Source organism: Schistocerca piceifrons, chromosome 3, assembly GCF_021461385.2.
Source record: "Schistocerca piceifrons isolate TAMUIC-IGC-003096 chromosome 3, iqSchPice1.1, whole genome shotgun sequence".
NCBI lineage: Eukaryota > Metazoa > Arthropoda > Insecta > Orthoptera > Acrididae > Schistocerca > Schistocerca piceifrons.
The window spans coordinates 376,116,658-376,135,603 of NC_060140.1; the positions used below are offsets into that span (position 1 = coordinate 376,116,658).

An 18,946-nucleotide genomic window follows, 5' to 3' on the forward strand; every position below is an offset into this window, starting at 1 on the left:
ATGGACAATCATACAAAACCAATGATTCATACCATACCCACAATACCAGGAGGAAGATGGACCTCCATTGAATCAAAAAAACCTTACTATTGTACAAAAAGGAGTCCATAACATGAGCTGCAAGGTGTTCAGTGCTCTCCCATCACTGAAATTACTTATCCACGAGCTTCCCAAATTTAAACAACAGCTCAAACAGTATTTATTAGATAATTCCTTCTATTCGGTAGAAGAATATTTTAACTGTAATTAATTTTTTCATTTATTAATTTGATGTGCTATTGTGCATTACGATACTCACAATCACTGTTAACATTACTGTGCCTTTCATTTAGCTATTAAGATCTACCATTTTTTTAAATGTAATTTTTTCTATACCTGTTGTTATTGTTGTTGTTGTGGTCTTCAGTCCTGAGACTGGTTTGATGCAGCTCTCCATGCTACTCTATCCTGTGCAAGCTTCTTCATCTTCTATACCTATTAATGTGTATTTTGTCTTATACCAGATGTCCTCTTGCAAGAGGTATTTTTATGTATTCCTTTTGTATTATTTGTAATAATTCTGAAACATCCTACATCCATGCGAGTGCCTCGCAGTATTGGATCTAAGGGATATAAATAAATAAATAAATAAATAAATAAATAATAAAAATAAATAAATACGTATATTATTATTTTTTCATCAGTACCATACTAAGATTTCTGTATGCAGCTGGAGTTCACTTTGATACCCAAATTAACTGAAATTCATTTTCTTTCAGGAGTTTGTGCAGAACAGTAAAAAAGCTCTTGCATTACTAAATGAAAAACAGAGACAAAGCCCCCAAGGTGAAGCCTGGAGTACTTCACCCATCCGCACACCAAATTAAGATTTTTTATGTGAAAAATCACCAAAGGCCAACCTTATTGCAAGGCGGTGAAAAGTGGATTGTGAAGAGGGAAAAGAATATTAATCCATAAATATGAAGATATGTAGATTGTTCTACAATATGATGCATTGCTGTAAATTACCCAGTTACACAGATATTTTCTTAATATTTCACTACGACACTGACTGTTACTTCCATCTTATCGTTTGATAAGCCCTTTGGCTCCTCATTGCTGTTGACCTGCAGTGTTTTTAAGCTCTTTTATAAATGTGTTTTTGTTGTGTTGCACAACAAAGAAAATAGATTAAGCAAAAAGGTTTTTGTGAGGAGCTATTGTATCTGCCTTTCTGCAGTTCATAGTAATTTTGTAAATAGGTTTTCAAACAGACAACAGCTATAGAAATATTATTTAGAAGAAGAAACTTAATTTTTTTTGTTTTAAAACTGATTGAAAGGGTTATTCATTTTAGTTCTTGCAAGTTACAACATTGTGGCATCATCACAATTTTTAATTACAGCTGCACTAAGGCCATAAAAATGAAACACAATAAGTGCCTTAATTATTTCTCAGGGATGATGTGATTTGATTCAAAATATATGTGTATGCAGAATTAATATTTTCAAAGATTTTAAGCATTAAGTCTACTGCTTATCCTAGGCATGTTCACCACTGTCTTTCCAAGACCTCCAACTAAGATTGACTGGTACTGTTAACAACATGCAACACTTTGGAGAATCTTATGCTGTGGATACACTTTTAGGGGTCTGATTAAGTATAGATAATTTAGGAACAAAGGCACTTTGTGTAAAATTGATTTTAATTTTGCAAATGTTGGAGCTTTAGTTGTCTGGCAGCTTTCTGTCATTCTTCTGCTCATTCATCTTGACCCTATATTTCTCCAGGAAACTCATGATATTAACGATAGAGCATTTAAATAAATTCTCATATTTCTTTTTTATTTATATCAGTGAACTTTATATCCTTTTTACTCTCTTGAAACTAATTAAAGAAGACTTTAGAATTTGCTTTTTGTTTTTGTCATTGTATCTTCTATCTACTCTGTCCACCTGTAAACACATAATTTGCTTTTCAGTCTAAACTAACTGTGACCTGGAAAATTTCCGAAAGAATTTTCTTTCTTTCTTTCTTTTCTGTTGCCTGAAGCTGTGTTTGTTAACATGCCTAATGTCGTTCCATTTTCAATTCTTATCTGTTCAGGTTATTTTGTTTCTCTTCCAAAACATTAAAATTAAAGAAGAAGCCATCATTAAGCCTTGCTCTGATACCTTGGTTTTTAGTGCATGACTTTCATCTGTGTTGACGAATGTCACATAAGTGATAAATCTCTAAGTTCCTTTTTAGCTGTAGACTTTTTGTGAAATGTTTTGCATATCAACCTATATAGTGCCATTGTCTTTCAGGTTGTAACTAATTTACAACCAATCCACAATTAGCACACTGTGATTTTCATCTGTTTACTAGATTTTATCAGTTATGCCAGAGATATATAATCTCAAACAAAAATTACAGTGGTTTTGGATGTGAAATATGGTAAGAAATGGAATTACAGAGGCTCAGCAAACACACAAAAAATTATTTAAAATTTAAGTTATCTTGAAAAATGGAGCCTAGAAAGAAAAAGTAAGGTAATGAGAGAGAGAGCATTATGACTCCTGGGAGAAACAATAAGACACAGGAAAGGTAGGGCTCCTGCTCTTGGCCTTGGGAAACCAAATCTAAGTCCTTTTCTGTCACTCAGCTCTGCATTTCTTGTCTCTCTCCATCTCTCCCTTGAGATCTCTTCCTAATAAATTGCAGTCCTGACAGCTCCTGTTGCAGAATTTATTTATTTCTGAACATAGCATCTTTTGTGTTTATATTCATATTAGAGTTTACTCATGGTAGCGCATGATTTGCACATTCCAGTAACTTCTTTTACCTTAGTTGTGCAATATTTACAATGTCAGTTTTCTTCAGAAGGCAAATAATAATTTCAAAAATCATACTTGAACATGCCTTTCTGAATAAGCTTTGTAGGTAAGAAGTTAGCTTCCATGAGGACATTTCCTTTTTCCTTTCACTGTTTGGTAATTTGTTAGTTTTTTATGGTGTTTATTGTATTCAAGATAATGTGAGGCCAATATTGTATATCTTTCTAAGTGTGTCTTCATGTTCCACATGTACAGGAAAACCAAAGGTGCATTTTCAAAGTACTGCTTTTCATTGAACTTTACTGTAATTTTTTATAAAATGATTTACTGATGTTCACTCCAAACCCATTTTCAAAATGTCTTTTATTTTGTACTATAGCCAATTTCAGTATATCTGTATGTAAGTATGTGTGGAATTAATCCAGAAATCTGTGAGAGTTTTATCAGGAAGAATAGTGTCTGCTAATTTCTATACAGGTCTGAGTGTGAAGAGAAAGACAGTTTTGTGGATCTATGTGGTACAATTTTTATGTTACCATCTGTAGATGTTACTTTTACAAGCAATCTCCCAAACCAGCCTCTTTCAGTATGACAAGAGGAAGAGTTGTTATTTGCAACACCTGTATTGGAGAGCAACTGAACTGTTTAATCAAAATATTAAATTACTTAGTTTTTAAGCTTCTCATATTGAGAGTATATTATATTTGTATTACATTTGTAAAATTCTTGTACTTTCTGAAATAATTATATATATATATAAATATAATAGAGGGAAATATATTCTTTTATAATATGTCTTGTATGCTGTTGGGTTATTTCCTCCCTGAAATTCCAGAAACATTTCTAAAAGTAATTCTATATGGTAGTCTTTGTATGCCTCATCCTCTCAAATTAGGATCTGAGCTACCTGCTCCACTTCTCCAACCTTTCCTCAACCAATCCCTCTTTCCTCCCTGAGAAAGGTACATACAAGTTCTGAAAGCTAAGAATAGTATTTTCTGCCTTTAAGTGTCTCTGTTGACAGCATTTGGAATTTAGCTGCCTGAAGATATGTACTGACCATCCATTCCACCATCTCATGAGTCTTATTCATCACATATTCCACAAATCCATTTCTGAGCAGTCTTTGAGGGTGTAGAATAAAGAAGCTCCTGTACATTGAATCAATGACTTCAGTAAGACTGTTATCTCTAAAACAATTGGCTATTAATTTCTTCTTTAAAAGATGTAGTTAAAATAAAAGGTCACAAGAAAACCACAAGAATATACAGTCACCCTAACAGGAAATTAGTAAGAACACCATAACAAAGGGCAAGTGAAATTGCATGTCAGACACGATAAGTGTTTGAATCATATTAAAAACATCAGACAAGAATATATCTGGAATTAATGATTTAGTTCTATGTAACAATATTATGAAAAGGATAGTTGCTACTCACCATATAGCAGAGATGCTGAGTCACAGATTGGCACAACAAAAATACTGTCACAAAATAAGCTTTTGGCCAACAAGGCCTTTGTCAAAAATAGACAAGACACACACACACTCATGCAAATGCAACTCACACACACATGACCACAGTCTCTGGCAACTGAAGCGAGACTACAAGCAGCAGTGCATGATGGGAGAGGCAACTAGACAGGATTAGGAGAGGCTGGGGCTGGGTGGGGTAGGGATAGTAGAGTAGGGGTGGGGGGACAATAAGTGCTGTTACTGGGAGCGTGCAGGGACAAGATGGAGAAAGTGTAGGGCAGCTAGATGTAGTCGGGAGATTAGATGGGGGATGGGAGAGAGAAGGGGGTAGCAGAAAAGGGGTGAAGTAAAAGGACTGAGTGTGATGGCGGAATAGAGGACTGTGCAGTGCTCGATGGGAACAGGAAAGGGCTAGTGGCTATGGACAATGACTAACGAAGATTGAGGCCACGAGGGTGACAAGAACATAGGATATATTTCAGGGAGAGTTCCCACCTGCACAATTCAGAAAAGCTGGTGTTGGTGGGAAGGATCCTGATGGCGCAGGTTGTGAAGTAGTCATTGAAATGAAGAATGTTGTGTTAGGTGGCGTGCTCAGCAACAGGGTGATCCAGCTGTTTCTTGGCCACAGTTTGTCAGTGGCCATTCATGCCGACAGACAGCTTGTTGGTTATCACGCACAATGGTTGCAGCTTAGCTCGTAGATCACATGACCGGTTTCACAGGTAGCCCTGCCTTTTACAGGATAGGTGATGTTATGTTTATGACCCGACTGGAGTAGCTGGCAGTGGGAGGATGTATGGGACAGGTCTTGCATCTAGGTCTATTACTGTGATAATATGGATGAGGATATTGTGTAAGTTCGGTGGGAGAATACCACTGTGGCAGGGGTGGGAAAGACAGCGAGTAAGACATTTCTCATTTCAGGCCAAACTGTAGTCAAAACACTGCAGCGAATGCAATTCAGGTGTTCTATTCAACCAACAAACGAAATCTTTTTACTTCTCTCCATTTCCACTACCCCGCCCTCCATCTAACCTCCCGACTGCACCTAGCTGCCCTACCCTCTCTGGACCTCATCCCTACACGTTCCCACTAGCAGTAATTTCCATCCCCCCTCCACTACCCTGGTATCCCTCCCTATCCCCCCCTCCCCCCCCCCCCCCCAGCCTCCTCCTACCCCCACCCGGCTGCCTCTCTCATCATGCGCTGTAGATTGTAGTCTGGCTTCAGCTGCCAGGGACTGTGGTCGTGTGTGTGTGAGTTGCATTTCTTTTTGTGTGTGTGTGTGTGTGTGTGTGTGTGTGTGTGTGTGTGTGTGTGTGTAAGGCCTTGGCCAAAAGCTTATTTTGTGACAGTCTTTTTTTCGTGTCTGTGACTCAGCACCTCCACTACATGGTGAGCAGCAAGTTCTCTTTTCACAATAAAATTATCGTACATTGGCATTAGATCAACAGGAATCAAAAATTTATATTTTTCAGCCATGAACATTTTGATAGAATTTCCTTCAACACCATATCCATTCGTCCTTGAAACTTTTCATTTCCTTGTGATTTGAATGCTTCCTGCCTTGTCTATCTTTGCTGCCTCCCTCAATTTCTTCCTTTGTTCTCTACCTACTGATGTGGCACATTGGCTAAGGCACTGGGCTCATGTTCAGGAGGCACAAGCTGAAATCTCTCTCTAGCTCTCCTGATTTATGTAATCTGTGGGTTCCCTAAATAACTTCAGGCAAATATAAAGATTATTCTTTTTATGAGGTCATACCACTTCTCTTTCTTTTTAAATTGAGTTTTTGCTCTATCTGTAATCAACACGCTTCTCTTACTTTGTTGTTCTGAAAGTTAGATCTCCCTTGGATGTTATTTTATGTTTTTCTACCAGCAGTACTTGGGCGCACAGACCGTGAAGGTGTATCCTTTATTCCATCTGTTTTTTTATTTATATTCTACATTTCCTTATTTTATTTCTCTTTATTCACATCAACAGTCTTCCATTAAACATGACAGTTGAATAAAAGATTTCTTTCTACAGATTCATCAGGCCTGGTGGTCTTGTGATATAGCGCATGTCTGGGAACCAAAAGGTTGCAGGATCGAATCTTAATCAGTCCATGGAACTTTCAGTCTGCCTTTAACCTATCATTCACCTCTCAAAAATGTGAAAATTTACCATTAATAACATGGTTCAAATTCCATATTAACCTGTAGATCCGTTTTCCCTTGTAGGATTACTAAGGTAGTTAGAACATGCAAGTCACTGAAGTGGCATCCAGTTGAAAGACTTCCACCGAGCTGTGGAGAAGAGCAATTATTATTATTATTATTATTATTATTATTGTACACAAATGTTATCACGAAAGACTAGAGTTTCAATATACTTTATTTAGCAATGAGGATACTGCATTCATATCTGATGGAGAACATTGTCACTCAAGAAACAAAAACAAGGGGATGCAACCATTCACCTGTATCTGATTACTGTGTGGTGCATAGCATCACTGAGATGTTACTAGTTTATGCTGTCTTTCAGGTCTTGACATAAAGATATATACACTCCTGGAAATTGAAATAAGAACACCGTGAATTCATTGTCCCAGGAAGGGGAAACTTTATTGACACATTCCTGGGGTCAGATACATCACATGATCACACTGACAGAACCACAGGCACATAGACACAGGCAACAGAGCATGCACAATGTCGGCACTAGTACAGTGTATATCTACCTTTCGCAGCAATGCAGGCTGCTATTCTCCCATGGAGACGATCGTAGAGATGCTGGATGTAGTCCTGTGGAACGGCTTGCCATGCCATTTCCACCTGGCGCCTCAGTTGGACCAGCGTTCGTGCTGGACGTGCAGACCGCGTGAGACGACGCTTCATCCAGTCCCAAACATGCTCAATGGGGGACAGATCCGGAGATCTTGCTGGCCAGGGTAGTTGACTTACACCTTCTAGAGCACGTTGGGTGGCACGTGATACATGCGGACGTGCATTGTCCTGTTGGAACAGCAAGTTCCCTTGCCAGTCTAGGAATGGTAGAACGATGGGTTCGATGACGGTTTGAATGTACCGTGCACTATTCAGTGTCCCCTCGACGATCACCAGTGGTGTACGGCTAGTGTAGGAGATCGCTCCCCACACCATGATGCCGGGTGTTGGCCCTGTGTGCCTCGGTCGTATGCAGTCCTGATTGTGGCGCTCACCTGCACGGCGCCAAACACGCATACGACCATCATTGGCACCAAGGCAGAAGCGACTCTCATCGCTGAAGACGACACGTCTCCATTCATCCCTCCATTCACGCCTGTCGCGACACCACTGGAGGCGGGCTGCACAATGTTGGGGCGTGAGCGGAAGACGGCCTAACGGTGTGCGGGACCGTAGCCCAGCTTCATGGAGACGGTTGCGAATGGTCCTCGCCTATACCCCAGGAGCAACAGTGTCCCTAATTTGCTGGGAAGTGGCGGTGCGGTCCCCTACAGCACTGCGTAGGATCCTACGGTCTTGGCGTGCATCCGTGCGTCGCTGCGGTTCGGTCCCAGGTCGACGGGCACGTGCACCTTCCGCCGACCACTGGCGACAACATCGATGTACTGTGGAGACCTCACGCCCCACGTGTTGAGCAATTCGGCGGTATGTCCACCCGGCCTCCCGCATGCCCACTATACGCCCTCGCTCAAAGGCCGTCAACTGCACATACGGTTCACGTCCACGCTGTCGCGGCATGCTACCAGTGTTAAAGACTGCGATGGAGCTCCGTATGCCACGGCAAACTGGCTGACACTGACGGCGGCGGTGCACAAATTCTGCGCAGCTAGCGCCATTCGACGGCCAACACCGCGGTTCCTGGTGTGTCCGCTGTGCCGTGCGTGTGATCATTGCTTGTACAGCCCTCTCGCAGTGTCCGGAACAAGTATGGTGGGTCTCACACACCGGTGTCAATATGTTCTTTTTTCCATTTCCAGGAGTGTATATCTGAAATTCACTGAACAACATCCGTGATAATGAAAACAGCAGATTCCATAGGTCAATACCAGACTTCCACGAATAACAAATCATTACTGAAGTTAAACAGTGCAGTTGACAAGCATTAGATATGAACATAAATTAAAACACATAATTAGTATGTTGGTGGATCAGCATCGGCAAACAAATGACAAAAAGTGAGCTAACTGTGCCAGGCTGATTGCACATAGCCTGCAACCACAGATCAATGAGAAAACAGGTAAAAGGGTTAGATTATCATAGAGTATGTGCAAGTAGATGAATGCTGGGTAGGAAGAAGAAATATACTTGTCATTTTTTCTGATAAATCAAGAGGGGGGAAGGTTGGGGACTAACATCTTGTTGACATTAAATAAGCTCAGCAAACAAGGATAGGAGAAAAACATGCTGTACCCTCATTCCAGGAAACAATTACATTAATTATAACAGGGGAAAATTAATCACTAGTTCAAAAAACCTGCCTACTTTCCATCTTATTACTAGACCATGCAAAAAATTATCTCCAGAAGCCTCAAACATTTCCAGTTGACTAGGAAAGTAGTTGCATTGCCTGGAATACTGGAGTCATATTCATGAGAACCAAAGTTGAAAATCTCTTCTAGCTATCCTAATTTAGGTTTTCAGCTATTTTACTGCATTAAATCATGAAATGAAGTGAAATGAAATTATTTCAGTGAAACTGCTGAAAACCTAAGTCAGGACAGCTGGGAGAGAACTTCAACCTTGCTTCTCATGAATAAGAGTCCAGTATACCAGGCAATACAATTACTTTACTGGTCAACTGGAAATGTTTGAAGCTTCTGGAGACAATCAGGATAGCTAAAAAAAACTTCAATCTTGCTTCTTGTGAATATGAATCCAGTGTACCAGGGGCAATACAACCACTTTTTTGGTCAATCAAAAATGTTTGACGCTTCTAGAGATAATTTTCTGCGTGATCTAGTGATAAATTCTCCCCAGTTATTGTATTATTTCTGTCAATTGTAGACAAAAATATTGCAGAGCCATCAATTAGTCCTTAACCAGTGAACGGGCCCGTTTTTCATAACACAAGTGGGTGCAGTGCATATTTAGTACACATGTAAAGAATGGCTGTGTTTAAGTTACTGAGGTAAACATCTATGAGCAAAATCTCAGTTTAATCTTGGTTTAATAAAACAATGATAAAATAAAGTTGCATAATGTGATCTGAAGCACTGTTCAATTAAACAAGAATGAAGGAATAGGTATATCCTCACAGTTGTGAAACAATAATGGAATGGTGGAAAACAATTGTATTTGTGGTTTGCGCACTTTATACACAGACATGCCCACTTGATGTTAATGAAATGTTATTCTGAGACTAAAAATGAATCGCCTTCCTCAATTTTTCTGGAACTCTTTGGCCATCATGTGTGTGATTGGTAAATTGAGCTACACAAAGGTCATTGGTACTATAACATTTCAGATCTGTTGTCTACATCTTCACCGTAGTATCTTCTGAGCTACCATTTCATGACATGAATTATGTGTAGCTATCAAAATAGTGCATTATAAGAACAGGATTAGAATATGTAAGTATTGCATGATGCATGATGTATACTTTGTAAGAATGGGAAGTAAGCATAACTGCACTGAATCCTCCTGCTTGATTGATTAGTCATTCCCGTACACTAATAAACATTGTTAGAGGTTGTATGCCATTTATGCACTCATGTCTAGGTAAACAGTGGATTGGTTTCCAACTTCTGCCTCAGATAAACATGTAATATTTCAAATACTGAAACACACCTTTATATGGTTCACACAGAGATATGACAATGAAATTCCTCCCTTTGGATTAAGAGAGCACTTTGGCATTAGAAAGTGCTTTTAATTACTGAATCATGATGAGCACAGAAACATCGGGTGAAGACCATGGAGTTAGCAGAATACGGCTACAAAGACAGAAGCACATTATCTCTATGGAAGATATTTTCAGTATTAATCTTGTACAGAATGTGAGATGTATTTATGAAAGTGGGAGGGAGATATATTAATTTATTTGATCAAATATAAAGTGGTAATAATCGAAAGACACCATGGGAGCTGTGGATGATATGAACAATACTGCAGACTTCATGCATCCCTTCAAGCTTTATGTCTTCCTCAAAGGTGTTGGTGTCATCAATAATCATGAATTGAGGAGCATGATAGTGAAATCACTTTTCTGTCTCAGCTGCCAAATTTGTCTGAACTGAAACCCATGGAATGCTTCTGGGACATTTTGAGGTGCCATCTTCACACCCATTTTATGAGAACCGATTGACCTGTGTGTCGACATCTGGTGCCACATACCGCCAGAAACCTGTTAAGGACTTGCTACATTCATGCTGTACAGAATCACTGTTGTATTGCACTCCAGAGATGGACCAATATGTTATTAATCAGAGGGTCATAATGTTCTCCCTCATCAGTGAAGTAATTTCTTCTTTCTCTGCCCATTGCTCCTTTTCCAACTTTTTGCAATTCTTAGCTAAAGAACAATAATAAAAATTAGGTTGCTTTGACATTTTAATTGTATTGCTGCATAAAGATTTTGTCCATGTGATGACAAAAATTTCATCAAACATAACTTGGTGGTCACAACAAATGAAAATTCCTAGATGAAAAAATACGCAAAATAAGGGAAAGGCAACCACTTACCTATGGAGGATTGGTGTATGGTGCAGAGAAACACATAATAGGAAACAGTTAGCACTGGTTTTCAAGTTCTTGCTCTTTTTCTAATAGGAGTGCACTCTTTCACAACCAGACACACACCAGATTTGGCTGAAAACTCAAAATCACACCATTAATCTTAAGGATGGTTTGATTCTGCTCTCTATCCTGCTGCTTTCCCATTACCCTCTTCATTTCAGCATAGCTGCTTATACAAAATGCAGCATGAACACAGACATTACTAAATCTGCTAGCATAGGGACACTAGTAGGAGCATGATAGATATTTTCACTTGTGCTGTCAAAAGAAGTTAACAATGGCAGAAAATGTCTGAAAAAAGGCCGACAAGTTATGGGTAAAATAAGGGAAAGGCAATCCTTACCTAAAGAAGAAGAGGTTAATGGGAAAGTGGCAGGAATATAGAGCAGAATCAAATGATGTTTAAGGTTAATGGTGTGATTTTGGGTTTTCAGCAAGTTATTGACTTTATTTTCCTACAGAAACTCAGCTGATCACTTGCAAGCACACCATTAATCACATGCCAAAATACAACAAATGACAAGGAAGGATGGACCATCATATTTCTTCATCCCTATGGCGAATTTGATGTTGCTGTGAATGGTGTTTGTGTGTCTTTCCTCCAAGATTGTATTAACTGCTGTTTAAATACACTCCATATCTTGACATATAAGACTATGGCTATAAATGTAGATATTCAGGGTGACAAAGCAAAAGTATATAATAAAAGTAGTACTAGAACAAACATAACATTTATTTTACTATTTTGAACAAACAATCAAGAAACAGCCTTTTTACAAGAAAACAAAAAGCATTTACATATAATATACATCACGAGGAAGATTATGTCTTTATAAAAGTGTAAATACTATTACTCTAACATAATACTGGTAAATATTCACAGTGACTGGTGACTATACAAACTCACAAATGCACAATGTTGATTGTAATACAATTCTAAAAAAATAATAAAAAATAAAGCAAGAATGTAACATGCAAATATTATGTAATAAACTGGCAATAATTTGTCACATTAATAAAGAATAAACATACATCACATGAAGAGTGTTCCAAAGACTGTTTTGTTTGCAAACAATATTGCACAAAACATAGTGTATGAGGTTCTCCAGTTTATGCACAGCCAGTTCTGTCATTTTGTTGGCTAGGATTACTATATTGTCTACAAATCTCAAGTTAGTCAGTATTTTCCCATTTATTCTAATACCTCTTTCTTTCCAAGTAATTTCGGACATAGCGAATCTCAAGAGCTATTATAAATAATTTTGGAGATATAGGGTCACCTTGCTTTATTCCGCTTCAAAACAAAAACTGCCTCATGCGTTTTTCTATGCTGACAGAAGCTATCAAGATACCATAGATGTTACATAATATGTTTATGCACCTTGTTTCCATGTCTCGTACACAGTGTCTATATAACTGGAGTGTGGCTGACAAAAGCAAATGCTTTTTCAACATCTATAAAAGCCACATGTAGTGACATTTCATATTCATTGGCTCAACTAATTATTTCACGTAGGCTGTGTATATGGTCAGTTTCATTACTACCACTGTAGACTCTAGCTTTTTCTATGGGGTGCATATATTCCACAATAGCATTGATGTGATTTGTCAAGACTGTAATGCAATTAGTAAACTGAGGGGACAGTAATTCTTCAAATTATAAATAATTCCTTTCCTGTGTGGAAGGATAATCCCTGCTTTGTTCCAGAAGGTGGTGATGCTGTCTTTTTGTATACAAGCAGTAAAGATTTTAGACAGTGGTTTTTCTGTTTCTTCACCGGTATGTATAAGTATTTCAGTTATTAGATGACCATGATCCACTGCTTTGCCATTCTGAATTTCATTTACCTTCCTTCTTTTGAGAGTATTTCTGGGAATTTGTCATTTTTATTTGCATACAATGTTCTCAGCAGTTCAAGGAAAGTTCACTCCAAGGTCTTACTAAGAAAGTCCTGAAAAGAAGTGACGACATAAGAGCAATAATAGGAGTTCAGGAAGTTGAGGAAAGGGTGAAGGCCCGAAGATGGATGTGGGCATGACATATTGCACGAAAAAATGAAGGAAGATACACAAAGTGAGTACCAGAGTTGAGTGCTACAGAAAGACGAAGAGGACCACAAGGCAGACCACCCAGGTGGGTGTGATAAACTACTAAAGAAAGTCACAGGCTTCAACTGGCAGAGGACAGCAGGAGGCAGAGGCATGGAAAGAGTGATTGAAATTGTTTTTGTAGCTTAAAATTAAAGAGGCTACACTTTGCGAAGTTGAATTAGCTGAACAATAAATACAAGAATAAAACCTGCTGTAAACACTAGGGAACTCAACTACATTGTGATTCAGCACTACATCTAAAACTTGAAAGCTGAGTATCACAAGTCAACATGATGATGATTTTTAAAAAATACATACGACTGTTTATGTAAAGAGGTAAACTACATGCAAACAGTTACAAGAAAAGTACAAGTAACTAGAGGCCACAATGTATCTTGCACTCTGTTGGGAAATGTGTGCCATTTTAAAGCTTCCTAGCAGACTAAAATGTGCTGGACTAGTACACAGACAGAGAACTTTGCCTTTTGTGAGCAGTACCCTACTGACAGAGCAATTCAGGCATCACTCGTGGCCTGTACTGGCAGGAGAAATGCTGGTTGTGAGACATGCCTGGATACAAAGGTGATAAGACCTTTGCCCACAAAAGAGAAGGCTATGGGTTCAGATCTTGTACAGCGTACAGTTTTAATTAACCAGGAAGATTTCAATAACTGAACAGTTTAGTTACACTATGACATATTTTCAAAACACAGTATAACTTTTCTCAGATCAATTAATTACATGATTTATGCTACTTCATCAGAACCATAGCAACACAAATATGTATGAAGGGCTTCACAGAGCTGTCTAGTGTTCTGAAGCTTGCAACATTCAACATAAGGGCAATCTGATGAATACAAACAGATGCATAATACAATATGAGCACAGTACTTTCTTTTGAAAATTCCTGTTCTGTGATAATAATATTTACATGGCAGTTAGAAAAAATACCAGTAAACCTGTGATCCAGTAATGAATTGAACTCCCATGTATAAACCAGCTTCAAACTTCTGATTAGGTTACAACTGAGTTAGAGTGTTAATTAGTTGATGTTAAGCGCATAAGTGAGAAAATGATTAGAAAGGGTCTGAAATTAAATGTTTAAAGTTTGTTAGGTTTGAAATTAAATGTTTAAAGTTTGTTAGCAGTCACTAAGTGCTCTCCTTATCAAACACTGGATGAGTATAGCCTGGGTAATTTGTGCTCCATTCTCAGCAAAACCTAGTTTCTCACACATCTCAGTGTCATATCTCCTGGCCTGTGTGTTGTGCGGCAATATAATTTTCCAGGTACATTCAATGGTATGCGTGGATGCTGTCTGCAAAATGTGTTGAGAGTAAAATTAGTAGTAAAGAAGTAATAAATTAAAATATCATGCCTGGTGCAGGAGTTTAACTGCATGAACATCAAAAATGGAGAAAGCAATAAACTGTTTTCCTTTCACTGTTTTGTAGGGTGTGCCTGTGAGAAAAAGTTTCAGAATGGTTTGAAATTGTGTAAAGTTCGGTGCAAAGTACTTAGTGCTTTCATTCTTAAATAGGGGATGAATGTAGTCTGGGTATTTGTGCACCATGAGTTATGCTGCCTCTTGAAATATACAGTTTCTAACTGTAATACTTGCCTGTCAGTCTATGTGATCGCCATAAGCTTATTGACACCAGTGCTTACTAATTTAAGTTATAATTACAGCACTGAAGATGGTCACTAAGTGACCGAAAATCGATTTTGCGATAATAAACAAAAATATATGACCAATGCTGTCTCTCCTTCCAAGTATACCTTGTAAGAAATGGTTGCTTGTAAAATCAGTCATAGGTTTCTTGTTAGTGGTCATTCATTTCTTCCAGTAAGATGTTTGTCTCTCATGATCTAGGAACATTGATAACGTCTAGTAGACTGAAACATCCTTATATTGCTGTTAATATGGAGGAGAATGATTTCAAGACTTTACACAAAGGTGCACATAGCTATGTGAACAGATGATTTCTTACTTATCAAATGAACATAAGCAATTTTATTACGATATAACATGGTAAACTCTAGTATTTTATGTAAGTTAAATTAAGCTTTGCCACATACTCTACAAAGCAAGACAAAAACGTAATACATGTCTGAACATATACCTTTGTATATGTTAATCAAAATGGTACTTAAGTCCTTTTTCAAAGCTGCTATAACCAGAGGTTATTGAGAGTTTCAGAGGAAGCACTAGGCAAAATTTGACTGAATCAGGGGAAGGGAAGACAGCAGACAATGAATGGGTAGCTTTGAGAGATGAAAAAGTGATGGAAGGATGAGGATTTAATGTCCCGTTGACAATGAGGTCATTAGATATGGGCCCACAAACTTGGATTTGTGAAGGATATCATGTCCTTTCAAAGGAACCATCATGGCATTTACATTAAAATATTTAGGGCAATAATTTGTAACCTAAATCTGGATGGCCAGATGAAGATTAGAACCATCACCCTTCTGAATGCCAGTCCATCGTGCTAACTATTGCACTACCTCGCTTGATATGGAATACTGATGGAAGCACATGAGGAAATAGGTAAAAAACTAAGGCCTAGAAACACAGAAGATAGTGAATTTAGCTGATCAAATGAGAAAATATGAAAATGTATGAAATGAAACAGGCAAAAAGGAATACAGACACCTACAAAATGATATTGGCATAAAGTGCAAAATGGCCAAGCAGGAATTGTTAGAGGGCAAACAAAAGAGTGCATAACTAAGGGAAAGATATGCTGTATTCTGCCTATAGGGGGATTAAAGACAACTTTGGAAAAAAGAAAAGCAACTGTATGAATATCAAGATCTCAGATGAAAAGACAGTGCTAAACAAAGGCAGTAAAGGTGAAAGCTGAAAGAGGAGCCTACAAGGGAAATGGATTTGAAGATAATATTATAGACAGAGAAGAGGAAGTAGATGAAGTTTACGCAGGAAGTATGACAATGCAATAAGAATTTGAAAAAGCTCTAAAATATCTAAGTTGAAACAAGGCCCCTGGAGCAGAGGACATTCTCTCAGAATTATTTAGATACTTGAGAAAGTCAGCCATGACAAAACTATCCCACCTATTACGCAAGACATACAAGACAGGCGAAATACCCTAAGACTTCAGGAAAAATGCAATAATTCCATTTCCACAGAAAACAGGTGCTAAGGTGTGAATATTACCAAATCATCGCTTTAATAAGTCACAGTTTTGAAATACTGACACGAATTTACAGAAGAATCAAAAAGCTGGTGGAAGCTGACCTTGAGGAAGATCAGCTTGGTTCTGCAGAAATATGGTAATAAGGGAGGCAATACTACCCCAATGACATACCTTAGAATATAGATTAAAGAAATGCAGACTTCTGCTGATAGGATTCATAGAGTTAGAGAAAGCTTTTGATAATGTTGACTGGAATATTTTCTTAGAAATTCTGAGGGTAGCAGGGATAAAATACAGGGAGAGAAAGGTTATATACAACTTGTATAGGAATCAGACTCCAGTTAAAGAGTTGAAAGACATGAAAGGTAAGCAGTAATTGAGAAGGAAGTGAGACAGGGTTGTAGCTTACCCCTGATGTTTCCCTCTCTGTGCACTGAGCAAGCAGTAAAGGAAACCAAAGAAAAATTTGGAGAAGGAATTAAAGCTGAGGGAGACACAATAAAAACTTTGAGGTTAGCCGATGACATTGTGATTCAGTCAAAGACAACAAAGGGCTTGGAAGAGCTGTTAAACAGAATGGATAGTGTCTTGAAAATAAGTTACAGGATAAATATCAACAAAAGTAAAACCAGGGTAATGAAAAGTAGTCACATCAAATCAGACAGTGCTTAGGAATTAGATTACGTAATGAAACACTAAAAGTGGCAGGTGAGTTTTGCTTTTTGGCCAACAAAATAATTGATATGACTGACTATTAGCAAGGAAAGTACTTCTGAAAAATTGGGATTTAGTAACATTGAATATGAATTTAAGTGGTAAGAAGTCCTTTCTGAAGGCATTTGTCTCGAGTGTAGCCTTGTATGGGAGTGAAACACAGAGGATAAACAGGTCAGAAAAGAAGAAAATAGAAGCTTTTGAAATGTCATGCTATGGAAGAATGCTGAGCATTAGATACGTTGGGCATGTAACTGATGAAAACGTGCTGAATCAGATTGGTGACAAAAGAAGTTTATGGCACAGCTTAAATAAAATAAGAGATCAGTCAGTGGGTCACATTCTGTGACATGAAGGAAATTTGGAGTTATAAGGAAGTGTGAGGGAGGGAGAGGAGGGTGATTAAATTGTATGGAGCAGCTAAGGGATGAATACAGTATGCAGGTTCAAAGGGATGAAGGTTGCAGTAGTTAATTTGGAGATGAAGAGGCTTGCATCGTATAGACTTGCGTGAAGAGCTGCAACAAACCTGTCTTCAGATTGAAGACCACAGTGTAAGGCTTCAAAGTGTAAACAATTCCCTTTGTGTTTTGTAGGAATTCTTGAAGCAGCTTCAAACCTGCTGCTAACCATTTGCTTTTGCTAATGTGGAAACAGTATAATTCTACCCATCTTTGCACCACTTTTCAACTTCTGTTTAGCTACAGCAGTTTAATAGCCTTTTTGTCTCAGACAACTTACTTGTATTACATTATGTATAATGACAAATTAAACTGTTATGTTGACCTAAGAGGACAGAGAACTGTTATAGATGTACAAAATACAAATAGACACTAAATATCATTTTTGTGGAACTATGAGGTTCTTCTAGGCTGGAGCAAAAACAGGAACACAAAAGAAATAGTGGACAGATAAAGAAGGCAAACTATGTCAGCCAACATCCTGCTGGAGAGAGATGGAGAGAGAGAGAGAGAGAGAGAGAGAGAGAGAGAGAGAGAGAGAGAACATTTGCAAGATAGCAAGACAGTGATCCTTGACCACTGCATCTGTTCATCAGATTTCTTCACCTGTCACACTTCCCTCCATCAAAGCCATTACAAACATTTTCCTTTCTGGCCATAAACCACCTTTAATTTTGAATGTTATTCTTTCTAATAACATTTTCAGTTCAAGATTTCTTTCAGTTTTAAGTAGTTTACTGTTAGTTTCCTTCCTGATCAGCAACTATTGCTCTGTAAAAAAGACTATCACATTTTACTTATTAGTTCACATTACAACGTATGTTTTATTTTCAGTACACAAATATTCACAATAAAGACTAATTAAATGCAAGATACAAGTCCCTATCCACTAATTTCTCAAACAAAAACAATCAGAACATGTTGACAAATAGATATTAAATCTTGAGATTTAGGAACTTGCTGTGCACTTCCTTTATCTACGTAAAAGGCAATTCAAGTAAGAATAACATATTCAGAGGAAAGAGGAAGGAAAATAGTCACTGAAAATTCTGGATAACAAGAGCCATAATACCCAGGATGAGAGTCCTCTCTTGTCTCTATTATAGTTGCTATAAACTTCTTCGATTTTTTAAAATTTTTGTCGAGTCAAATCATTGTAAATATTTGTAAAGTTAATAAATAGTGAAAAGTTGAAAAGAGACATCAGTATTTACATCACCTGACAGAAACTCAAAGTTAACTCCATAAACTGCTACTTCATATTTCTAATAATGTGGAAGTTTTACATTACATGCTAATAATACTATTAAATAAATACTATTAAATACTGTTCTCATTCTAGTTTTGGAAAAAAAACTCACTACTGATAATAGCACTGTAAATATTTGTCTCACATTAATTCATGAAATTTTTTAAATAATGCTGGAAAATGACAACAATAATTTTAGCAATAATATCTGATATATTTCAATTAAAAAAATTCTATTGTAATGAACAGTATTTTATTATTGCACATGAA

The 18,946-nt window shown here is 37.7% G+C and overlaps 1 protein-coding gene across 1 annotated transcript in view; it reads left to right on the forward strand.

Moving 5' to 3' along the window:
- LOC124787905 (choline transporter-like protein 1) overlaps positions 1–3,531 on the forward strand; it is a 490,856-nt gene extending 487,325 nt beyond the window's left edge. The window contains exon 17 of the mRNA XM_047254885.1: positions 759–3,531. Coding sequence (XP_047110841.1) covers positions 759–866 — 108 coding nt within the window. The 3' untranslated portion in view covers positions 867–3,531. The remainder of the gene's footprint in view (positions 1–758) is intronic.
- Positions 3,532–18,946: the final 15,415 nt, after the last annotated feature.